This window comes from Lissotriton helveticus, chromosome 3_2 (assembly GCF_964261635.1).
Source record: "Lissotriton helveticus chromosome 3_2, aLisHel1.1, whole genome shotgun sequence".
Lineage (NCBI taxonomy): Eukaryota > Metazoa > Chordata > Amphibia > Caudata > Salamandridae > Lissotriton > Lissotriton helveticus.
The window spans coordinates 185,091,128-185,117,327 of NC_136062.1; the positions used below are offsets into that span (position 1 = coordinate 185,091,128).

The 26,200-nt window shown below is 46.2% G+C and overlaps 1 protein-coding gene across 4 annotated transcripts in view; it reads right to left on the bottom strand.

Moving 5' to 3' along the window:
• Positions 1 to 26,200, bottom strand: part of MYO9A (myosin IXA) — a 1,257,959-nt gene that overhangs the window by 170,793 nt on the left and 1,060,966 nt on the right. For all 4 annotated transcript variants that reach the window (XM_078685018.1, XM_078685017.1, XM_078685015.1 and 1 more), the window contains 3 exons: positions 19,477 to 19,588; positions 19,274 to 19,335; positions 3,637 to 3,829 (listed from right to left, as the gene is read on the bottom strand). In XM_078685018.1, the coding sequence (XP_078541144.1) occupies positions 3,637 to 3,829; positions 19,274 to 19,335; positions 19,477 to 19,588 (367 nt within the window). The remainder of the gene's footprint in view (positions 1 to 3,636; positions 3,830 to 19,273; positions 19,336 to 19,476; positions 19,589 to 26,200) is intronic.

Sequence of the window (26,200 nt, forward strand, 5' to 3'; positions counted from 1 at the left end):
GAGAGAGACCAATCTTCGAGGGGGCGGGGGCATAGTAGATGTGAGGGGGGGGGTTTAAAAGAGCATTGGCATTTTTCTGGGATCATAATTTTCTTTTGCCCATTTTACCTTGGCCCTTGGTCCTCGTTAGCCTCACGGTACACTAAGGGGGCAGTAGCTCCTGATCCTTAACTGTTGGTTAGTTGAAATGGTTTGGTTGCCCCGCTCCAAAAGATGTTATAACACACCCCTTAACCAGCTCAGTTTAAATAAATCAAATAATGAATATACCCCTCCTCAGTGCATCCTCACCCCCCCACCCCATACGATAGTATCCTATGAGTTACAAGGGGAATTACAGGGAAGGGGGGTGGCACGTGGTTAGTTTAGAGTGCTGCCTCCTGATGATTTTCCCAAGTAGCCTAAGTGTATCTAGATGTTTCAAGGGCAACTGGGGTGCAGCTAGCGTGCTGGCTGAGGTGTAATGGTCTGAGCACAGGAGCACCATGCACCTTCCATCTGGCAGAGGGCTGTGCTGCCGGGAGAGGGATGGCAGGAGGGGAGCTCAACCGGGAAGCAAGCCGCACCCGGCCCTAGCCTGGCCACTACCGCAACACTACCAAGGCTTTGGAGCCTAGTCCACTAATCAACCTTCACTACCACAGCTGCTCCGCTGCACCTCTCACAGTCTTAGCTAGAGAGCACTTGATCCTGTGGTCCTGGTTTCTTTCTGTCTCATTGCGACTTGCGTCTGTATCTCCCTGCACGTCTTTTTATCTCCCCGTGGTGGGGAGATGTCCAACCTAACACGCACACGGTAGGACACGGCTTTCCTCAGCTGCCACCTCAACCTCCGAAGCCACCACTATCACCTAGTCAGATTGAGCGAGCAAGGACTGTCAGCTCAGTGGACGCACCTCCTGGATTTTTCACAGCCCCAGATGCTCCCAGATCCTCACCGCTCTGCTACTTGCACCTCACTACTCCAAGGCTCAAGCATGCAAAGTATAGGTCAAACAGAATAAAAAGCCTTTGTTGACTCAGTTATCTTCATTTATTCAGCTATGGGAGACTCTTACCTTCAAATGATCAAATTCATATGTGTAATACACTCTTAACGTTAAACGGCAGGTATGATGATAACAGAAATTATGATATCTGGCATAAATAGAACAATATGGTATGTACTTACCAGTTGATCTTGAATCAAGTATTTTCAGAATACTTGTAAGAAAAATTTATATTTTCAACTTGATCAAATTTGAATACACTGTAAATGATGACTAATTTTATTGGTTTTTAAAGCTATAGCCTAAACGTATTCTATGAACACTTGGAAAGGTTCTTTTTTAAACATTTTATAAATCACTGTTTGTAGGGTTGTAAAGGAGCCAGTTGCAAAGACTACGCATATATGCTGAAAATTGGCGTCTCTGTAAAAGAGAAAATCTTTGACGATTCTGGTGGGACAATCTAGTGAAGCTTTCCTGTGAATCCCTCTTCTTGGCTCTTTGTAGTACTTAACCTGGGTGATTTTGTACTATTTTCCTGTGTACTAATGCATGTGTAGTTATTTTCAGGCATCACAATCTTTCATTTTTTTGAATCAATAATATGACTATCATTTTTCACTCTTGTATGCCCCACACCTTCAGATCAAAATGTTTAGTTTTGATGAGTAACTTGGACCTTCCAACATATTTATTGATTGGTTATTTACTGTTTATCTTTTATTTTCTCTGGTTTGCATTTTTGTATGGTTGGCTGGTTATTCATTTTTGTTGGGACACCTTGCATAATTGAAAATAATTTTTTGTGTCCTTTGTTGTTACAGTAAGATTTGGCACTGATGAAGAAAGATTCAAAATTGTGAATTCACAAAACACATGGTGGCCTCTTTCTTGTAATTACAAATATCTAAATGAAAACTATAAATGGTCCTATGACCTGTACAAAAATTGTCCTATTCTGATTTAAGGATTACCCGAGAAACAATATTTCAATCAATAAAACTGCTGCTTTTTGGGCTATTGCCTTTCAAAAAAGTATTTATTAATGGTTCCCCTATGCACAGGAAGTCCCAGAACAGCTTAGGAAATGTACAAATGCTTTGCTGGTCCAACATGTGATGATACCTTCAATTGTGTGGGGTTTTCAATGCTCTGTGTCATGTTTATGTTTCTGTTGTATCACCTGCAGATTATGCAAAAGTTCCAAAGTGTTCACCACTACAGGTACTGTGAATGTAATTGATGCGCCAAATGTTTATCGCAGGTATTGGCTCGATATGTATCCTGATAATCCAATAAAATATGTTTTCATTTTTTTAATTTTATTATTGGTGTGTTGTAACCAATCGCTAAGTTATATATGTTACAGGACTTTTTTTTACAAGTAGTGGAGTGGTCCTACACCAGTTACAGTGATCTGGGAATCAGTGGAAATCAAAGAAAGCCATATATGAAGAAGTTCAACCATTTGATTTAAAAGGAATAGTGATCAGTAATTAGTTGCCAGAACCTGCTAGTATGGCACAGGGGTTTTTTCTATTGGGGGGGGGGGAACAGGTCTAGAGTGAGTAATCCACTTAGTCTTGGTGGAGTCCAATTTGTGGTAATCTGTGGTCATACTCAAATGAGTATGTCTACTTGAAAGTTTTGGCTTCATGGGAGATGTTGCACTGCAATGTCCACTAGGGTTGTGTTGGCACAGTCCCACAGCATATGTACCTCTTGCAATAACATGGGTTTTCGTTTTCCAACAGTTCACAATGTTTAATACCCAAGTCTTATTATCGGTCATGTTGAGAACTGCTTCTCCAGCTAATCTCAGGAGGAACAATTGTATGCCTAGTCTTATGACCTGGCATTTTAGGATGCTGATGTGGACCTTTTTCTCTGTTCCTGGCCAGAAGCTTCTAGTTGTTAGCTCCAGCATATGGCCACCTCAGTCTTCCATTGGTGCATCCATAGTCTGTACTTTGCTACCTGATGAAGGCTGAAATGGGAGGCCCACCTTAAGTTTGAGAGAAACCTTCACCACAGCGATGTCTGCTTGATTTTTCTCGTTACCTAGACTATATCGCCCCACCAGCCTTCTATTTGCTTCCATTGACTGTCCAGTTCGTGTTGTATGGGTCTCATCCTGAGCCAGCAAAAGGGTATTAACTTATACAGGATGATATCTGACTACGAGAGATTTGTATAATTTCACTGTCGCTGTTTCTCTTTCACTATTACTACCTTTTCAATCTCTGACAATTTACACTCCTAAGAATGAATTAGATACCTAAATAGAACACTTTACAAATCCTGGTGCATCTTTGTGCATTTACACTCTTCTGTCCCTTCCTGACCAGGTTTTTATCCATCTCACTTTTCAACATTTTGGGTCTCCAAGGTCTAAGGGCGAGATGGAATGATTCTAGTGGGAGATCTCACTGAAATCAATGGAGATCCGCATTTTTAGGGGGTATGGAAGGTTTTTATAGTTTGTGAATTCAATCGAAGACATTTCACCAGTTTGAAACACGAAGTGAGTTCAAGCTGAGAAGTAAGTCACACACACGGGTTTTCTAGCATTCCTCTCATCTGTCCATGATGGTACGATATACTCATACATATACTCTCATTTTGTAAATTATCTCCTGGCTCTTACCTGTATCTAGCCCTTGCCTCAGTTCCTTGATCTTGTTGGTGGAACCTGACTTGCGGTAGATCCCCTCGGTGTAAAGTCCGTGCATTTCAATGTAGTTGATTAGCTTTTCTGCTAGTAGTGGCACTGCACGATCCTCACTTGTGAGCCGTGAGAGCTCCACTGCAAACTGCCGTGAGGAAAGTTCTGGGTCATACTGTGAGGAGAGGAGAAGGAGGCAGCCTTGTAAAACCTAAAGCAGTCGCAGTTGCACATACATTGTTCAATCAGTCAGTAGCACTTTTATAAACTGGAGAATCTATGAACAAGTAGGGACTATAAATACAAAAAACATATTTTCATGCCATCCATTAAACAATGACCTGAAAAGAGAAAGGAGACAAACCCCAGAAGCATGCAGCTTCTTCTGACTATGCACCACAGAGTGCCCTAATTAAGCAAAACTATAAAAAAGATAATCACAGTGGTGTGCATTGTGTCAATGACATTAAATGTGTCTATGTATGTACCCTAAGTAGTCAATGAGACAGTATTACCATGCGTCACAATTTCAAACTCTGGTTGCGATACAATCCCCATCTGACTAGCCAAGCGCTGTAAGAGGAGAACTAAAGACCTAACAAATGAGAAAGGGAAACAAACCTGGCTTATGAAGGACCAATTAATGATGGAAACCAAGAGTTGTGCTCACTCCATCTACACCACTCCCTGGACAAGTGGGTGTTGAGCTTCTAAGGTATTAGAATTGTAATGAGGCTCAAGAACATGCATGTAAATTTCGAAAAATATTTTCATTCAAACTTCTTGCTGCAACGCAAAGTTGCCTAGAACCCACCTCACGGTGAGGATTCGTTGAACCTACGGTGAAGAGCCAACAAATAGTAATAAAAATGAACCCAGCTGTTCCCCAACCCAATGCATGCTACCTTGGTAATTGTTTAGGGTCACTGGACATATCCTGCATGATTTTGAAATCTTTTTGGCGAAGTTGTGATTTTTCCAGTGGTAACAGTCTTAGCACCTTTAATAGTCTTGTCAATGCAGTCTGAAATATTCAGGCCTGCAAGGATGACATACTTCGCTGCATCCTGTATTTTCTGCAACAGTCAAGCCCGGAGGTCCGTGGCAGGATGGCCGGGAAGATCTTATTGGCCACGTTTTATAGAGCAAGCGTAACTCCCCATTAAACAAACCACATTGACGGGCCAGGCTGGCAGAATAAAACATTTAACCAAAAGCACTGATCATTTTGGATTAGCAATCTGGAACAGTCGTCTGACAGAAATTAGAACGGACCATTCTGGTAGAGTACTGCACAATGAGATTCTCAGGTATAGGGTGTTTGGTTAGGAAGTCTGGATCACAATGATCATCACTGGGCTACTGGCCGGCTGACTGGCGGGCAAGAACAAGGCATGGAACTGTAGCTATGAAAGCATCAATGAGGGTTACCATTGGAGTTTGGAGAATCTGTAAGAATATTTGCTTTTGTCTCAATTAATGGTAGCTGCAGCTCTTGCACCTCAGCTGCTCCTAAAACCACCAGTAAAGAAGGCACCTTTTACTATAGTTGACTCACGTAGAGAGTAAAGCTGTTTCAGGGGCGGTGTCCAGCACCCTAGCATTATGTAAATACAAATATTGTGCATCATCACTACAGTGAGGGGGGAAAACTCGTCACAGAATACAATTACAATAAAATACAATACAGTAACCTATCACCCTTATCCTCCTCCTTATCACTACCAGAGTTTTGAGGGTCCCTGTTTCTTGAATAGGATCTGAGCCAAAAAGAGAACGGAGGCTCTGCTGATAGATGCATTGAGGAAGATGATTCAGTTAGAGTCAGGCTGTATACAAACCGGAAGTGCTTTCATGATTCCATAGATTTATATCAGTTGAGCTCAGGCTGACCTTGGTCTGTTTGCAACAGTCTTTTATCGATGCGGATGGAGTCAATATTGCCAATATTTGTGTGCCCATCTTCATTTAAGGGCTCTGCCACCAACTGCCCATGTCCGCAGTGGGTTCATTGCTAGTCGTTTATGATTCCAGGGCCAGAATCTGATGAGCCCCCACGGCCGCTGGACCATCAACCCCCCTTGCAGCAGCCTCACATACAATAACCTTAGCTACTCTCACGCTAGCTTCAGAATGGGTTCCTGTTCTCCAACCACCTCAAACTTCAGCCTGCATATCAGCAGCATCTAGTGTGAGTACCTCAGCTCAGACCCATCTGGGTGCTCGCTCCTTTGTGCAGGGCCCGGACAGCAAATACAAAACGACAGCCTCCAGTTTAGTTGCTGCAGAGCAAGTTTCTGCTTCGTTGCCATCACACACAGCACAGCAGTTTCTTTTCTGGGTCTACCGGGGTCTTGAAGGTACTCATGAAGGCCGATGTTAGTAAGACACAAGTGGAACTCTGAAGTCTCTTGACTGCTACATGTTCCTGGCAGGCCGTCCCCTGACTTACGTTTAGAACACCATAGAGATCACTTACTGTATCTATCATGGTGATTTCCTGTAGGTGGTTTTGTGTTTGCAATTCACACTCCTGTGAAGATATATATATATATATATATATATATATATATATATATATATATATATATATATATATATTCATATTCTTGCCCTGACTTCCATGTTTGATTAGTAGTCCCCGCTATTCTACTGTTCTAAAGGGGGATAATAAATTAAACCCAGCCAATTAGCGCCCACCTTCACCAATCCCCATAAACATGCTTGATCCTATTTTTAGTCCATTTCAACACCCCCACTCCAGACAAGGCAAGGAAATGTTACTTGCATGTAATCCTAATTCTGCATCAGTGTTGCCATCCGTGAACATACAATAGTCTAGTCTGCGTGTGGTGGGACCCCGGAACACTTCTTTTATGAACATTTTTCTGACAATGGAGGTAGCAACCTCAGTATTGAACAGTCTACTGACACCCCAAAAGTCTGACACATGCCAGCTTTAACTGCATTTTTCTCTACAGAAAGTCTATTATATTTCAAAAACAAATTGCAGCAGTTAGTGTGGATAAGGTGCTTTATAATTCAAAATTAGTGTAAAATCCCTGCTAAAGCTAGAGAGAAAAATATGAAGGGAAAGAAGCCTGTCAGGTCAAAAGTGCATCAGCTGCACTCAGTATACACTGTAACTATAGGAGAAACAGAAGATTATATTACCCAGAAGCCCTGTACAGGCAGTTTGCCTCACATGCGCAGATCATTTCGAACAAGAGAATATGACAATCCCAAAGGGAAGATTTGTATGCAATCGGATTTGTATTCAATCGGATTGCAGCGAAAGCCAGTGAGTAGGAAGGGTTGGTCATGACTTGAGTGGGAATACCTATGATGAAACACTAAGATAACACTTCAGTAACATTTGTTTCTGCATCATAGGATTCTTAATGATAGTCATGAACACAGAACAGAATAGCAAGCATATGCTCACTTTGCAGCTGCCAAGGTAAGAAGTACAAACTATATACCAGTAAGACAGGCATACAAATAACATTTGGGTATGACAATTAAATACATTTTGAAGAGTCACCTGACCCACCCCAGATTCCAAGCATCAGCCCTAGAATCGTCATCAAGAAAATGATGTGAAGTGTAAGTATGAAATGATTTCTAAGTTGTTGCTGTACTTTTTTCTGAAAGAGCAACAATATTTACCCAAGTGGTGATGGTGTTTTTCCTCTAGTGGAGCATGCTTTTGGTTTACCAGGTTAAGGTTTATTTGCCAACTGCTATGAACCAATCCAAAGAGCTAGAGTCTGTTTAGAGGAGGCCTACCCTTTTTGGAGAGGACCATAATTAAAAAAACAGAGGTCTCGTTTTCTTTTTAATGGATTTAGTTTTGTCTAAAACAAATTTCAGGACTCAAAATCTAGAAGATAGAGAGATCTCGCTGCTGGAGAGGACGAATTGGGGAAAATACAAGAAGAGAAACAGTTTAACTTGCATGGAAATATGACACAACCTTAGGAAGAAAAGAAGGTTGTGTACTTAAAACTATTGTCATGAAGGAAATTACATTTTTTAAAAGGCAGACTGGATTTAATTTATCAAATGCAGGCCTGTAATTCACTTAACACTCCTAGCAGATCTAATTGTAACTAAGGAAGCAACTTTCCACACAATATGCTTGCAATGTGGCTTTATGGATCGTAACAAAAGGAGAACCTATGAGTTTGGAGAGAACCAAATTCTCCTCCCATGGGGGAGCAGACCGTCTGATTTGAGGATAGAATTTAAGTCCTTCCAAAAAGCCTTTGATGAGTGGAACTGTGTAGAAAGTCCTGTTATAGCAGCCAGGTGCACTTTTATCATAGAAAATTCTAGCCTTGAGTTTGTCAAGTGTACTAAATAAGAAAGTCATTTTTCTGGCAAGACAGGATCATGATTTTTGTTAGGACAACAAATTAAAAATCGCTTTTATTGAAGGCACAAACGCCTAGTAAACGGTCCTTTAGTTTCCTTGAAAATGTTCATAGCATTCAGTGATAACTGTCCATTTGCATAACCTCAGGAGCCATGTTGCCTAGTTCAAAGATTGTACATTAGGATGCAAGATTTAACCTCCCACTCTGGACAAAAGGTTGGGGGTTGTATGGTAATTTCCTGTGAAGTTTGAGCAATATGTGAAGAGCTTTGGAAACCCGGCATCCACTCTGGACTCATAAGAGTATTGGTTGAAAGAGACTGCCTGAAGTTAATGATCAGTGTCTGTATGAAGGGTATTGGAGAAAAAGCGTAACAAAATCTCTTCGACCAGATCATCAAAAGGCCATTGACTGTGGAGCCCACACTCCGGACCTGCAATTTTAGCATTTTGCGTTTTGGGCACTAGCAAACCAATATGGTTGAAAAGTTCTGAGGGAGAGGTGGACTACTTTTAGTTTGAGAACACTGATGTGGAAAAGGTGCTTTGTTGAGACCACTGACCTTGAATTGTAAGTTCTCATAAATAAGCAACCCAACCGGTGAGAGAAACATCGGTCACTATGGACTGCCTGGATGATCCTAATGAAAAGGAACACATTTGAGCAGCAGGTCTGACTTGTTTACTCATCAATGAATGGAATATAAAGCTTGTTGATTCAATGAGATTGTTTTCTACCCTATCTCCTTACAATTGTGACCATCGGTCTTCCTCTTTTTTTTTTTTTAATTTTTTTATTGAGAGTTTTTTCCCCCTATTTTGTTATTACATGAGCAGGACACAATGAATACAATTCCATAAGGACATAAGCATATTCATACAAATACATATCAATAAACAAAAAATATAACCAACATAAGCAATATAAGCAAATTCTTGATATTTTAAGTGTCTAGTCCATACTTCCATCGTATGAACGGTTCCCAGATTTGCATACCCAATTTCTTCCCCTTTTTACCCATCCTAGCATAAATGGCCGTTTCCAATTTTTGTATTGACATTACTTTTCCTAACCATTGGTGATATGTTGGTGGATTAGGGTCCAACCAGGTAGAAGCCAGTAACAGCCTCGAAATTGCCATTGACACAAATATAAAGTTTTTACAGCACGTTTGGTCTGAACTAATCCCCAATAACATAGTAGCCGGTGTTAATTCTATTGTTATTGAAATTGCCCTTTGAAAAAATTCCACAATGTCCCATTTCAATTTGTCCAAATGTGGGCAAAATGCGAAAATATGTGCCAAATCAGCATTTGTACTTCCGCATCTAAAGCAAGTAATACCTGATGTGCCGCCGCACTGAGCAATCTTTGCTGGTGTATAGTATAGATGGTATAACATCTTATAATGCTGGGCCTGGAGGGATGATGAACATAACATTGTTTTCCCCATTTCCAACGACTCAATAAAGATATCCCCATCCGATTCCAGATCTGATGACCATCTATCTATCCATTTCTCTAGATCATCTTTCTTTAAAGTTGTAATTTCTAGGTAATATCTTTTAATAGTACAGTCAGAACCACTCTCTATAAGATCCAACAATGTGCTTGTTCCAAAACCCAATGTACCCCCCTGTTTTTTCGAAAGGCAACTTCTTATTTGGAGATATTTGAAAAAGTGTTTTGTGTCTAATGAAAAACTGTTTTGTAAATCCACAAATTGCAGAATACCTTGTGGGCCCATCAGATCACCAACTTGTCTTATCCCATGGCTATTCCATTCTTTAAAGACAGTTCCTGAGAAAACCTCGCTAGGTAAGGAAGGGTTGTCCTTCAATCTGGTATAGAAATTGAACTTCCCAATTCCCACTTTCTTTGAAAACCCTTTCCAAATATTATGTGCGGCTATTACTGTCTTGAAACGTGTTCCTTTGAAGTAACTGCCCTCTGTAAATCTTAAAAACACATTTTCAGCATTCATACCGAGAACCAGCCCGTATATTGCCAGCGACCCTAACTTATCCCAACCCTCCACTTCAGCCCCTCCAATCAAACCTCCCATGTATTGCAGTGCTGCAACCCAATAATATAACTTTAAATCTGGTAATAGCCAACCTCCTCTCTCCCGTGGGAGTGACATGAATCTCAACGCCCTCCGCGTCTTGCCTTTTGCCCAGATAAAGCGGTTGATCATTTGCTCGCAAGTTTTGAACCACTTATTGTGGTAAAACTGAACTTGTACTGGTGGGGGGTCCCTCACACCCCTGGAACTCATCCTTCTGGCCAACCTCCCTGGGGACGGCACCTACCCCTGTGAGAACAGTGAAAAGTCTGGGGGTGATCATCTCTGATGACCTTTCGATGAGACCTCAAATCAACTCGATCACCTCATCCTGTTTTTTCCATCTCAGGCGGATACGTAAAATCAGTTGGTTTCTCACCAGGGAGGCCTTAATCCAAGTCATCATTGCCCTCATCACCTCCAGGCTCGACTACGCCAACACGCTGTACGCGGGTATTCCCGCATGCCACCTCCATCGGCTGCAGCTGGTTCAGAATCAGGCGGCCCGCTTGATTTTCCGCCAGCCTAAACACCAGCATGTCACCCCCCTCCTCCGTAGTCTCCACTGGCTCCCGGTCTCTATGCGCTGCACCTTTAAACTGGCATGTTCAGTTTTTAAGGCCCTCTCCGAGGCAGCCCCAATCTTTACCTCATCCGCCTTGACACGTCACATCCCCCTCGGAGCTCTTCGCTCTGCATCCCTTAACCTTCTGGTGGTTCCTAAATTTAAACGGAAAAAACATGGCGGACTGAGTTTTTCTGTGTTGGCCCCCTTCACCTGGAACTCCCTGCCACCTACACTTCGTTTATGCCCCAGTTATGACTGCTTTCGCAGTTTACTAAAAACTCGGCTCTTCCAGTCTGCCTTTGAATAACCTCCCCCTCCTTTGATCACTGTACTTGTCAAGAGCGCCATGAAACCATTGGTGAAAGTGCGCGGTATAAATAATTTTAACGTAACGTAACGTTTAACGTAACGTATTGTCTATAGCTAATGGGATTGCTCTAAATATATACAAAAATTTCGGCAAAACCAGCATTTTAATAATATTGACGCATCCAACTAATGATAAATGTAGATTCTCATACCGGTCTAGATCTTTTTTAACCTTCTCTATTATTGGAACTATATTTTTTTCCACGAGATTGTTGAGGTCAGCTGAAATAATGATACCTAAATAGAGTCCTTCCTGAACCACTCGATTATCTCCGCAAACTATCTTAGAATTTTTAATGATCTGAGTCTTTGTAGTATTTAGGGCATAACCCGAAATATGCCCAAATTTACGGGCTTCCGCCTCTAACATCTCTATCGCCTCCGTGGGGTTTGGAGTTACCACCGCCACGTCATCAGCGTAGGCTAAAATTTTACAGTGGCCAAGTAATGTGTTCAGTGGGGAAATATCTGGAGATAGCTCTATCCTACGGATTAACGGGTCCATATACATGGCAAATAAGAGAGGGGAGCAGGGACACCCCTGTCGGGTGCCTCTCTTAATATGAAATTGATCAGTAGTCCCCCCATTAACTCTCAGAGCTGCAACCGGGTCGTTGTACAAGGACTGTAAGGCTTTCACAAAACCCCCCTTTAGACCCGCTCTTATTAAGATGTGCCAGAGATAATCCCAGGAGACCCGATCGAACGCTTTCTCTGCATCTAACAACATTACGGCCATCGGGTCTCCTGTGACCTCGGCAGCATCAAACAGGGTTATAACTTTCCTGGTATGGTGAGTCGTCCCTCTACCAGGGATAAATCCGTGTTGATTGTTACTAACTAAGGTGCCAATTATCCCTGCAAATCTTGTTGCTAGTACTTTCGAGTATATTTTCGTATCGTTGTTTATCAATGTGATAGGTCTATAAGACCCTGGCTCAGTCGCTTTTTTTCCCTTTTTTAATATTAAGACAATATCTGCGGCTCCCCAAGATTTAGGAATAGACTCCCCAGATTGTGCAGTTTGAAACATATTAATTAAGTCTTGACCTAAGCTCCCCCAAAATGTTTTATAAAACTCCAGAGGGAGTTGATCCGGGCCGGCAGCCTTTCCAGATGGGAGATTGGCCATGGCTTCTTGAATTTCTATCTTACTCAGCAATTTCTCCAAGTCTTCTGCGTCTTCAGTATCTACCCCTTCAAACGGAATATACTGGAGATAATCGCTTATCTCTTCTGGTTTACAAAAATGTTGCTGATCATATAGTTTCTGATAGAACTTCCTGAAGACTTCCCTTATTTCGGTCGAGTCTGAGTGTATCCTTCCATGCTCGTCCCTGATCTCCCTGACTGTACCAGATGCAGCTATCTGTCTGGCCCGCATAGCTAAAACATGACCAACTTTTTCGCTATACTCATAGCATCTCATAGCATCTTTCCCTTTTTATAGTATAATACTGTGCTGCCCTGTTCGCCAACTCCTCCTCAGCCTCACTTTTTGCCTTCATCAGCTCTATTCTTGATTGTTCAATCGATTCACCCCTTATTACACAGTTATAGAACTGTTCCTCTGCCTCAACTACGGCCCTCTCCAAGTTGCTATCTCTAATACGCACTGCTTTTCGTTTATACACGCTAAAACTGCATGTCTCTCCACGGGCACCACCCTTAAATGCGTCCCATACAACCCCTACAGGGGCGCTCCCTCTATTATTTTCAAAGTATTCACTGATCCATTTAGACATATGTTGTATATAGTTATCGTCTAAAAGAAGTGCTCTTTCAAAAGTCCAGGTCCTACTTTGTCTAATTCTTCCTCCTACATTAATCGTTAGAAGTAAAGGGTTGTGGTCACTGAAAATTCGTGATAGTCTTTCAATTTCTACTCTAGATAATAAATCGTTGGATACTAAAAAGTAATCTAATCGAACACAGATACGATGTGGTGCAGAATAATACGTAAATCCTGCTTGGTCCGACCTAGTACTACCCCATACGTCTTGCAGAGTATTATTCTCTAGAAGTTTGATCAATGCCTTATGCACTCTTTTCTTTCTACCTTTATAGGACCCTATCTCCAACCCATCTGCCCCGTTAATGTTTAGATCGCCTCCTATAACTACCTGTGGTGGCCATCCTGCTAATTCTGCGTCTAAAAACTGCAAAATTTCTGGGTCATCCTGAGTTGAACCATAGACTGACACCAGGGTCGTCCAGACTCCGTCTATTAATACCTCTGCTATTGCCCATCTACCCCATTTATCCTCTAATTTTCTACCAGTTACCACGTTCTTACTTCTTGAGAGAATAGCTACCCCTCTATTTTTTGCCCCAAGCCTAGATCTTGCTATTAAATGAAACCCTAACTGATTGAGACAAAACTCCTGTGTACTCATTATATGAGTTTCCTGTAAGAAAATATAGTCCACATTCATCTGACGTAGTCGAGTAGCTATCTTTTGCCTTTTTTGAACATCATTTAGACCACACACATTCCATGTTACAAATCTAAGTGTCATAGCTAAGTTTAAAGGTAGCCGCTAAATAACAACGATTAATTAGTGTCTTAGTAAATGGGTTTTCTCTTGCTTTAGTTTCCAATACTATCTTAACATTCTTAAGGTTCTTATACCTTATACCTTTCAGTTTCAGTTCAACACATAAATCAAAGTACAACAAATTTCTGCATATGTCAAATTTTTCTTTTTTTTCCACGAACCTCGTGTGCCCTGCCCATTTCCCCTCCTTCCCCCACCCCTGACTACCCACCCACAGAACCCCGCCCCCCCTACGGGCAATTAGGTCAAAAAGACCTATGTCTGACCGACGATGCCAGCAGGGTGTCCCATCCTCCTCCCCCCCCTGATATTCACATACCCGGAATTTCTCACTTGGTGCTCTCGCCACGATGCTACGATACTAATAAGCCTCAAAGCTTTCTCCCTCTAATCCCTCATGTAGTGACTCCTGATCTACTCCCGTTGCCTCCTAAGGCTAATACTGTGCAATATATTCCTGCTACAATTATTCATATATATCATTAATTCATCACTTTATGCGAGTGAGTGAAAATACAGACAACTAATATTTTTTCCTTGCAGAGTGCAAGGCGTGAGAAACACCTACAAATCTAAGTGACACACAGATCAAATCAAAAAAGGAGAGTGGGGGAGCAATAAACATTTTGCCTAAAAGAATGTTATGTCCTTTCCCTCTCTATTTCTTTCGAGGAATGTCTCGGGTAGCCACCCCCTGTGAGGCTTGCTCTCCCAGTTCTTTATCTTGTGTCTTATGTTTACTCCTAGCCTCACGTAAGAAGCTTAGGTACTCCTGGGCCATAATTTCGGAGTGGAAGACCTTGAAAATTCCGTTTAACCCGATCTTCAGACGTGCTGGGAATAATAGATAAACCTCACACCCCAAATTCTGAAACGGGGTAATCATTTGCCTCATCCTCCAGCGCCTTTCTACTGTAGTATGGCAAAAGTCAGGACGAGCGAAAAAGACAATGTCCTTGTACGTACATCTAGCCTGCGGTTTTGCCTTGGCCATGATCTCTTCACGTAGTAAGAAATTTCCCACATGTATCAAAATAGCACGTGGTTTGATCTGGGATCCTTTCCGCATCATCGGGAACCGGTGTGCACGCTGAATCTCGTGCTCCCAGTCCCATGTGGCCATCTCAGGGAAGGCTCCCTTCAATAGGTCAATCACAAATTTTCGCATGTCCTCCCCTTCCTTCCCTTCCTGTACGCCAAGTATCCTTACATTGTTACGTCTCTGCCTATTCTCAGATTCCTCCAGCTTCCAGAGTATGTCCGTTGTGGTCTTATCCTGATCTCTCTTGTCATCCTGTAACTTCACCAGTTCATCCTCCAGCTTGCTGGTTCTCACCTCCACCTCAACCACCCTCCCAACTACTTCCTCATACATTTTATTTATCTTGTGAAGTGAGGATTGTATTTTTTTGTTAGCATGCTTGGCTCTTTTACTAGCCCTTTGACTCTCAATGCGTGCCTCGTCCTGCATTTGTTTAAGGGTAGACAATAAGACTTCAAAATTAGAGGAGTTCATTTCAGGACTCCGGGTGTCAAGATCTGTCATGCTCATGTCTATATTAACTGCGCCCGCCATAGGTGGTGTGGGGCTTTCTTGTGCATTGTACTAAAGTTTTTTTGCAACCAATTTTACAACCGATTTTGCCGAATCCTCGTACGTTGCACTGGTTAAATGTTTTTGTTTAGGCATATTTTTTTTTATCTTGCTCCTGGTCTTTCTCCTACGCTTAGATTTATTCTTGAGCCCTGGTTTAACTATCTTTCCGGCAATAGAGCTTTGGAGTGCTTTGGGGCCCTTTTGTACTGTCTCACACTCCAGATCAGTGGTTCCCAACTCCTTATCTGTAGTAGAAGAGACGCTATCACTTTCTGTCTCTTTATCTACATCTGAGTCGTTACCGGATTCGGGACCCAGAGACGTTTCCAGATCTGAATCCGAAGCAGACATACTATCCGAGTTAGTGCTTACTGCCTCGTCCTCTTCATCAGCCTCATCATTGCCGGTATAGAAAACGTCCTCGCTTGGAGAGGCCAGAGTTACTCCCATCGACGCTAGTATCTTTTTAGCCGAGTTGGGGTTGGGCGTTGTGCTTGAATTTGACAGATCCACATTTATATCCTTGCTCCCACTCTGTTGAAGTGATTCTAATACCAATTCAGAACCAGCAGTGATAATACCAGTAATATTGTCAGTACATTGGATAACCTCACGGGTGTCATTACTGCCTTGTTTATTGGGAGATGATATACCAGCCTCGAGCACTGTACCTTTAAGAGATCCTTCGACTTCGGCTTCCACGTCTCCTGTCTTTGAGCTCTCTGCCCCGCCCCCGGCGGGATCCGTAGAAAAGCCTGCCGGTCTCAGGGGCTCTGTAACTTCCGTACCGCTCACAGACACGGCCGGAAGAGTCGCCTCTCCAGATGCGCCTGCTTTACTTATCGCGCCTGTCCCACTCATCACGTTTGTCACGCCATCTAACCATCTCTCTCCAGCAACCACACCGCAAAGGAAGGCCAGAGAAGGTATCTCGAGTCCTCGGGACAGAGCCGGCTTCAAGACCTGCAGAGCGCCCGGTAAGGGTAGCGGGGAAAATGATTCCACTATGGTGGTTTGACGGAATAATGTCTCTCTCCCTGCTGCCTCATTAGCGAGAAATTGCGTCTCAATGCATTTCTTGGGAGCCGATATCATTTTTTTTCTTTCCGCCTCTTTTTCACGGAGCTTGCGTATATTGTTTTCTTTAGCAGCCTCCCGCCTCTGCTGCGCTTTTGTTCGTACTTTGCCTCTCAGGTTAGAAGCGGGGGCCCCAGAGCCATCTGAGAGAACTTCCTCATCTTCTTCCTTCCCGCATCTGCCTTGAGGATCACAAGTTTTTTTAGGCGACCGCAGAAGTTTAGGCGCCATTGATTGTAGCAGGACCCTCCAGTCCGGTCGTCTTGCCTGAGCTGCTGCGGAGAACAGGGAGCTTATTTTAAAAAAGGTCTTCTCCTTAAGCTGGGAGACGAACTCTATTCGTAGCCACAGTGATAACAATCCGACCATTGCCTCCTGTGGCTGCTCTCGTATGCTCTCTTATGTTGCATTAGTTGCTCCTTAATTTCACCTGCCGTTCTCTCGCTTCATGGCCACCCAAAGTCGAATTTTTAGTGATAATTTTGCCGGAGAGTAACATCCATTCTGGAACGGTTTTATTTTCCACAAAGAGGGCACCAATTCACTGCTTATAACTTTTCAGCAGGAGGGAGGTCAGATGCGACTCTCCTCTACGGCGTCCCGGCGGCCATCTTGCCCATGACCATCGGTCTTCCTAGCATTTTTGTAGAGGTCTCTTGTAGAGACTAGCGTTATGTAGCAGAGTAATGCAAGAGGTCATGGATCCTAGGAGATAATCGATTTTCCTCACTAAGGGATTTGTGATTTGTGGCAGCTAGAAAATTGAAGAAACTGTTTCCTTCGAAGGAACACTTCTACTATGATGGTACTAAGAGATGCTCCTAAATAAGTTAATAATTGAACCAGTCTACTTTTCCAGATTAACATGCATTCCTAAATGGCCTAATATCTCGGCAGGGAAGTTGAAGTCCTTTTGTGTTTGGAATGTCGCACAAGCTTTTATTAACCAGTCATCAGAGCATGGATAGACAAAGATATCTTTTTCTGTGAATAAAAGCTGCAACTACTATTTTTCATTTTGAAAAAGTTCCTGGGGCAGATTTATGGCCAAAAGGTAGAACTGTATATTGGACTTTGCTGGCTAGAAATCAAAGAAACACAGTGTTTCTTTGCAATGGGATTGTGGAAGTAAGCCCCCTTGAGCTCCACAGAGCACATCCAGTTTCCTTTCATATGCTGAGGCTAAATTTGATGCAATGCCACCATTTTGAATTTTTAACTATTGATATACTTGTTGCTTGCCTGAGATACAATGCTGCGTGGAATTATTATTTGGGGCCTTTCTTAGTTACCAAAAATATCTTGAAAAAATAACTTACCTTTGTTGAGATGGAGAAACTAGTTATGTTGCTTGTTTTTGGAGAAGTGATGAACCCTCCACTTTGTACTGTGGTAGCTGATGTTGTGATGACCTTTTTGGTGCAATTAAAGAAGGTGAAGATTTGAACTTACTGGTATAACCATTCTGTACAATTTGTAAGATCCACTTGTCTGCTGTGATGTTTCTACACTCTTCCAGGTGTTTTGTTACACTCCCTTCTACTGAAGTGGTAAACAGAGCAAACTGAGTGTTGGGCTCATTGTTTGCTATTTGAAGAGTGAGGTTTTTCCAGAGTGAGGTCTCAGTAGGATTGCTGAGCCTGTTGACATCTGCCTCAAAGTGATCTTCTTTAATATAGAGACAGCTGCTCTTGAGATTGTTGGTCTAGCTCTTTGTTGTGTATAATAAGGCCACTGAGTGGGTAGACTGTGGCATTGTCTGGTATACCTATGGTGCAATCGATAGAGAGAAAAATGCTGCTTCTCCTCCACAACCTAACGCTTCAAGAGTCCCTGAATCCATCATCTCCATTTCTCCATCTCCATGAGAGTCAAATCGACGAAGCCTGAAAAAAGGAAGTTAATAATTTTTTATTGAGCGTTTAGCTTCAAGGTAGTGAGACGAAGCAAGGAAGGGCATCTGGGAGAAATACCATGGGTGTAATTCTGCTGGAGAGATGCTGATTATGCACTCCTAAAGGTCAAAGCAATATTCAACAAAATGTTTGGTAAACTAGCTCGATCAGTGTGCATACCACAAGAATTATTGCCCGTGTTTATTCTGAATAGTCACTTAGATGGGCCACCTGGGAAGGGTGTGCACAGAATGATGATCAAGATGACTTTTTTGTATCTTGCCCCTAGTTCTCCCTCTGTGGGGTCTTTTTCATGGTGCAATAGAAGGAACTCTTTTCTTTTCTGTTTTTTGCTTTCTTCTGTAGCGGAGTTCCTCCAGCTTTCCTCTCAGGTGAATTCTCGCCCTGTCTTTGAGGACTCAATTTTCTGAAAAAAGGACATACTTTGACAGAATATGGCTATGGAAGACGGACCACACTTTGGGCATGTTGGTCAGAAGCTGCCTTCTTCCTAAAGGAGGGACACTTTACAAATAGTAAAGATATGTCTTTTTTAAAAACAAAAATACTACGGATGTTTAAATTCAGGAAAGATGTTAAAGTCTTAAAGAGACGCCCGATGAAGTGTGAAAAATATTTTTCTGAAGTGAAAACTTCAAACAAAAGATGGGTTTGTAAGCCTAAGGTGTTCTGCGATCCAGTCAGCACAAGCCAGAATTAAGACTTGCCTGAGAGGCAGAGGGGCATCAGATTGCATAACTTTCCACAACCCTTAAATATTTTCTCTTAGCTTTGAAGTCACTCGTATGCCATTGAAAAAAACGTTTAACTGTAGTTTCGAGCTCTATGATAAGATAAGTGTGCTGTGCAACAGTGCGAGACAGTCGCAGTGGTAACTTGCTCCAATATGAAAGTGCCATCACTTTTGTTACTATTACGGGCTGTGAAGACCTGCTCTTCAAAGATGGCACAGATACTATTTACTATGTTGGGAGAGTGGCTATATTATCTTTAAATACAAGCTGACATCCGTTAACAGCTGGACAAACCAAGACAGTTATTGAAAAAAAGCACATAAAAACACATCCTTGCATCTACTGTAGACCCTTACCTTTTTAGAGCACTTCACAGAGGTCCTTAGGCAGCACTTCTTATGGCAGGCATATTTGCACACTGAAAAAGAAAAACTGGCTTAATCCCAGATTCAGGAAGTGATGTTCCTCTACCCAATGTGTCATTTCCTAAAAATGCAGAGACCTGATGAACCCCCTTGCCCCCATCTGCTAAAGTACATATAATGGCAGGTTTACTCACGTTTACACACAGCAGCCCTGTCCATGATCCAGATGAGAGAGGAGCAGAACTCACAGTAGGTTGGGATGCTGTACTGTGTAGCTTTAAAGATGTGGCCCATGTGTTCTTCAAGCTATAAAACATAAATAGATGAGAAGTGGCAAGAAGGAATTAAGAGAGACAGGTGACAGGAGGAGATATGAGAGGGGGATGTAAGTTCACAATAAATAATTTGCCACATTAATCTGGATTCAGGCCCAACTGGAAAATGAGCAGTGTACCTCCCTCCCTCTACATTCCCCTCTTCAACAACTTCTCTCAAGGGCAGTGGATTAGCTGTTTCTGATAACTTCTTAACAAGCTAGAGATGAATATAGTAGTATAGTACTTTCTCATGGACCCTACAAAAGAAGAGAATCTGGTTTTGTCAGGACACCCACCGCCTTTGTTGTTTAGGATCTCTCTAACAGAAATGGATAGATCTTCTTGTTTGCTATGTGCATCTCAGTTTCACAAAGGTTGTGAGATTAAATTTCAAGAGGTTTTAAGTATTTATCTATTTTTGTGTTTCAACTGGCAGCCAATTTCCACATCTATGTTGAAGGTAGTTTCAGTCTTTTCAGTGAATTTGGGTTTCAGTCTATATCTGAAGTCGGTAGCTTTGTGATATAATTAGACCATTAATGTTGAACCTAGCAGTCGGATTCCATAGTAGGTAAAGACGGAGGTAGGCTTAAGTCTATGCTGGATGCACAAGTTACTGCTTGTGTAACGATATATCTGTCAGAGACATTAGTTAGTGATAGATTCCTTACCTTAGAATATCCCCCGGCATCAGACTGGATCCGGAAAGTTTTTGCTTAGCAGTACACCTGAGCGTCAGTAGGTGGCGTCCTGCGGCTACGTGTCCGTCACTGACGTCGTCAGCGCCGAGATGACGTCACGGAGAGTACGTAGGCGCCAGCCATGCTCGCTGACATCAGTTCTGTACACGACTTTCTGCACCAGGAACGCAGAGCTATGCAAGATACTGACCATTGGTGCATAAAACTAGGGCCCTAAAAGGGGATGACCTTAACCCTAGTAATCAGTTCGCAGAACGGGGAAGATGGGTGGGGCGGTAAGGAATCTATTACTAACTAATGTCTTGTGCATCTGAAAGATAAGCGTTAGTGATAGATTCCTTACCTTAGAATAGATACCCCAGCAATACCAACCCTGGAGGTGGGTCTGCGAACAGGATTACACCAGAAAGTCATGGAGCACAGAACAGCCAAAGAAGCAGTCTCTCCGGACCTGACGCACAAGTTACAACTTGTGTAACGATATATCTGTAAGAGACATTAGTTAGTATTAGATTCCTTACCTTAGAATATCCCCAGGCGTCAGACTGGATCCGAAATTTTTTGCGTAGCAGTACCCTTGCGCGTCGGTAGGCGTCGTCTGCGGCTCCGCGTCCGTCGTCGGCGTCGTGGGCGCCGTGATGATGTAATCGGAGTACTTAGACGCCGCCTCCGCGTGCTGACGTCAGTTCTTAGACACAGCTTTTCCGCGCCAGAAACGCAGAGCCATGTTAAAAACCAACACTGGTGCCATTGAAACTAGGGCCCTGAAGGGGACAACCCTAACCCTAGATATTGGTTCGCAGAACGGGGAGGATGGGTGGGTCGGTAAGGAATCTAATACTAACTAATGTCTCTTACAGATATATCGTTACACAAGTAGTAACTTGTGCATCTGAAAGAGACACGTTAGTATTAGATTCCTTACCTTAGAATAGATACCCCAGCAATACCAACCCCGGTGGTGGGTCTGCGAACCAATAATCACACCAGAAAGTCCTGGTGGACGGAACGGCCAAAGAAGCCATCCCTTCCGGACTTGACTGTCCAGGCAGTAGTGTCTTGCAAACGTGTGCAGCTATGCCCACGTAGCTGCCTGACAGATGTCTTGTAAGGGCACACCCCTGCCCAGGGCAGTGGTAGTCGCCGTCGCTCGGGTAGAATGAGCCCGCAGTCCAACCGGGGGCTCCTTCCTAGCCAAGGAGTAGCATGCCTGGATACACAGGATGATCCACCGGGAGATGGTCCTCTTGTGCACCGCTTTCCCCTTCTTAGCGCCCACGTAACCAACAAAGAGTTGGTCATCCACCCGGAACTGGCGTGTGCGATCCAAGTAGAATGAGAGCGCACGTTTTGGGTCCAGACGGTGGAGCCGCTCATCCTCTTTAGAGGGATGCGGTGGCGGGAAGAAGGTTGGCAAGGTGATAGACTGCCCGATGTGAAAGGCCGTGACAACCTTGGGCAGGAAAGAAGGTTTGGTACGAAGCACCACTTTGTCCGGATGGACGGAAAGGAAAGGTGGAGTACAAGAAAGAGCCTGGAGCTCACTCACTCTCCTGGCAGAGGTGATGGCAACCAGGAAAGCGGTCTTCAAAGTCAGAAGGCGAAGAGGACAGTTGTGAAGTGGCTCAAAGGGAGCGCACATCAGGAATGTGAAAACCAGGTTCAAGTCCCACTGAGGCATCACAAACGGAACAGGAGGAAACGTGTGAGTGATGCCCTTAAGAAATCTGTTTACGATAGGGGACTTGAACAAAGAAGGCTGATCAGGTAGCCTGAGAAAGGCTGAAAGGGCAGAAAGGTAGCCCTTGATAGTGCCCAGAGCAGAGCCCTGCTGGGCAAGAGAAAGAAGGAAGAGAAGAACCTCAGAAAGAGGGGCAGAAAGAGGATCCACAGCCTTTGCTGTGCACCAAGCCACAAATCTGTTCCACCTGCAGGCGTATACCGACTTTGTGGAGGGACGCCTGGCTGCCAGAATGATGTTACAGACTTCAGGAGGCAAGTCAAATGGCCTCAACTGTCGCCGCTCAATCTCCATGCATGGAGGTGGAGACTGGACAGGTTCGGGTGGAGGACCGTCCCCTGCTGCTGCGACAGAAGGTCCTCCCGAAGAGGCAGACGAACCGGGAGATCGACTGACAGACTGAGTAGCTCTGGATACCAGTACCTTCGAGCCCAGTCCGGAGCCACAAGGATGACTTGGGCCCGGTCGCGTTTGATCTTCTTCAGCACTCTGGGCAGAAGTGGTATAGGCGGAAAGGCGTACAAGAGACCGCAACTCCACTCGCGACGAAAAGCGTCTCCGAGCGAGTGCCGCCTTGGAAATTCCAACGCGCAGAACGGATGACATTGCGCGTTCTCTTCGGTGGCGAATAGATCTAACCAAGGCTCTACCCATCGCAGAAAGAGGCCTTGCGCCACGTCCGAGTTCAGACGCCATTCGTGATCCATCATGCACCGACGGCTGAGCTCGTCCGCCCTGGCGTTCAGAGAACCTGCCAGGTGTTGAGCCACCAGGGTCACGCCCTGGCGTTCCAGCCATTGCCAAAGGCGAAGAGCCTCTTGACAAAGGATCCACGACCCCACCCCGCCTTGTTTGTTGCAGTACCACATGGCGGTGGTTTTGTCCGTGAACACCTGCACTACACTCCCCCGGACAGAGGGGAGGAATGCCTTCAGTGCCAGACGAATCGCCCTGAGCTCCAACAGGTTGATGTGGAGCCGAATCTCCGCCGGAGACCAGAGGCCTCTGATCTCCGCCTCTCCCATGTGGCCTCCCCAGCCCTGGAGGGACGCGTCCGCCACAACTACGTGCTCCGGTTGGGGAAGGGAGAGGGATCTGCCGCTGACCCAATCGCGGTCCGTAAGCCACCACTGCAGCTGTCTCGCAGTGCCCTCCGAGATCAGGACGTGGGCGGATAGGTTGCCCTGATGCTGGGCCACCTGAAACTTCAGGTCCCACCGCAGAGCCCGCATCCGCCACCTGGCGTGATGCACCAGTAGGATGCAGGAGGCCATCAGCCCTAGAAGCCGCAGCGTCAACCTGACCGAAACCCGGGATAACGGCTGAAAGATGGGAATCAGAGCCTGAATATCCCGGACCCGCTGTTCGGGCGGATAAACCCGAAACTGCGCCGAGTCCAGAACCGCTCCGATGAAGAGGAGCTTCTGAGAGGGACACAGGTGTGACTTCGGCACATTGATGGAGAACCCCAGCTGGTGCAGGAGGTCTGCCGTCGTCTGGAGGTGGCTGACGACTGTCTGGGGCGATCCCGCCTTCAACAACCAGTCGTCGAGGTAGGGGAAGACTGAAACCCCTAACCTGCGCAGATGAGCTGCGGCCACCGCCATCACCTTCGTGAACACCCGTGGGGCGCTGGTAAGGCCGAAGGGGAGCACGGTAAACTGAAAGTGCTCGTGGCCCACCATGAACCGCAGGTAGCGCCGGTGGGCAGGCAGGACGGGGATATGAAAGTAAGCGTCCTGCAAGTCCAACGCTACCATCCAGTCTCCTGGGTCCAGGGCAGCCAGGACCTGAGCCAGTGTCAGCATCTTGAACTTCTCCTTCCGGAGGAAGCCGTTGACGTCCCGTAGGTCCAAGATAGGGCGTAGGCCCCCTTTGCCCTTCTTGGGTACCAGAAAGTAGTGGGAGTAGCAACCACACCCTACTTCTGGCCCAGGAACGCGCTCGATGGCCCCCTTGGCCAAGAGGGCCGTAACTTCCTCCTGCAGAAGTCGCAAGTGATCCCCCGATACACGGTGGTTCTGCGGTGGCATGGCTGGAGGAGTCGCCTCGAAGGGGAGGGAGTAGCCCCTTCGGACGATTTGCAGCACCCACCTGTCCGATGTGACAGTGCGCCAGTGGAGGTGGTGATGGCGAACCCTGCCTCCCACTGGCGTCACATGGGCCTGAAAGCACAGACTAGGAGGGTTTAGAGGCGGATTCTGCGGAGGAAGGTGTGGACTGACCTCGCCGCTGCCCCCGACCACCTGGACGGCGGTTCCCACGGCCGCCACCGCGTTGGGATTGCCCTGCGGTGCGTGGCTGGCGGCACATGTGGGCGCACCCCTTCCGTGGCCACGAAAGGAGTGATAGGCAGCCGATTGCTGGCGCTGGCCCGAGAGGCCTAAGGACTTGGCCGTAGCCCTGGAGTCCTTAAAACGCTCAAGCGCATGGTCTGCCTTGTTGCCAAAGAGGCGATGGCCATCGAACGGCATGTCCATAAGCGTGTTCTGGACATCTGCCGAGAAGTTGGCGGACCTCAGCCAGGCGTGGCGTCTGACCGCCACCGTCGTTGCCATCGCTCTACCCAGCGAGTCAGTGGTATCCAGCCCACACCGGATGGAATACTTGGCTGCATCCCGGCCCTCCACGAGGGCTTGGCCGAGTTTGGCCCGTACCTCCAACGGACACTCTGGCAGCACTTCCGCGACCTTATCCCGCACAGAGTGGGTGTAACGTCCCAAGAGGCAGGCGGTGTTAGAAGACCGCAGGCCGAGGCTAAGTGATGAGAAGATCTTCTTCCCATACTGGTCATACCTCTTGGATTCCCGGTCCGGGGGGGCGGACGGGAATGCGGTCTGGGAATTGGAGGCCTGGATGACCAGGCTCTCGGGGGTAGGGTGGGAGGACAGGAAACATGGGTCGCCCGGGGCTGGGCGGTGGCGTCTGGCCACGTTCCTATATACGGGCGAACCCGTAGCGGGCTTGGACCAAGTGCCCAGCAGAACGTCGGTCAAGGCCTCATTAAAAGGCAGCAGAGGCTCGGCGGAGCTTGACTGCGGTTTAAGGACCTCAGTGAGGAGGTTAGTCCTCACGGCCGCGACGGGGAGCTCAAGGCCCAAGGCCTTGGCAGCCCTCATCAGCACCACACTATAAGTTGCCCCCTCATCCGATGCCACGGAAGGAGGGGAGACAAAACCAGTGTCTGGAGAGGTGTCCAGGCCACTGGCCTCCCCAAGGTCTCCTGCCCAGTCCTCATGAGACTGACACTCTCTGGTCAGAGGGTCCTCAGACCCCTCCCAGTCCTCTTCATCACCCATCTCCTGAAATTCAGGGGTCTCATCCAATGGGGCCTGTTCGTAGAGATGGAACTCTCCGACCGGCGTCTGGAGCGGCGCCCATCGGGGCCGTTCCGACGCCGGAACAGGAACGAAGGTGGAACCGGGGCCGGCGCCGCCTGAGGCCGGCGCCGGAGGTGACACCTGAGGGTCCGACACCGGGGAGGCCGTCAGATCCACCGTCGACGAACCAGATGCCGAAGGAGGACCAGCGGCATCCTGCGGCGCCGGGCCCGAAGGCGGCGGCGGCGTGGGAACAACTGGACCCCTCGGCGCCGGGCCCGAAGGCACCGGCGGCGTCGGGACAACGGGGACCTGCGGCGCCGGGCCCGAAGGCGTCGGCGGCGTCGGGGCCGAAGCACCCGACGGCGTCGGGGCCGGAGCCGCCGACCCGCTAGGGCTCCCAGACGGGTCCGCTGGGCCCGAAGGCGCCGCGGAGCCCGTCTGAGGAGAGAGTTTCCTCATGGCCATGAGGAAGCGCTCGATCTCCTCCGGCGACGCGTTCAGCCCAGAGACCGGAGGGTGAGGAGCTGCGCGCGGTGCCCGCGACTCCGACGGAGCCGCGTGGGCGGTGTCACCCGAACCCCCGGCCGCATCGCGCGAGCGTCGGGGGGAGTCCGAGGAGCGATGACGCCGCTTGGACTTCTTGTGCCTCTTACCTGACGACGACTTCGACCCGGAGGACTGCGGCCTACTTTCGGAGCTGTTGTGGCTCCGAGCCCGCGACCTGTCCCTCGACCTCCCATGGGATCGGGACCTCTCACGGCGCGGGGCCGACTGCCGGAGTTCGAGGCGCCTACGCTCCTGCCTGGCTTTCGACGAGAGGGCCCGGCAGTCGGAGC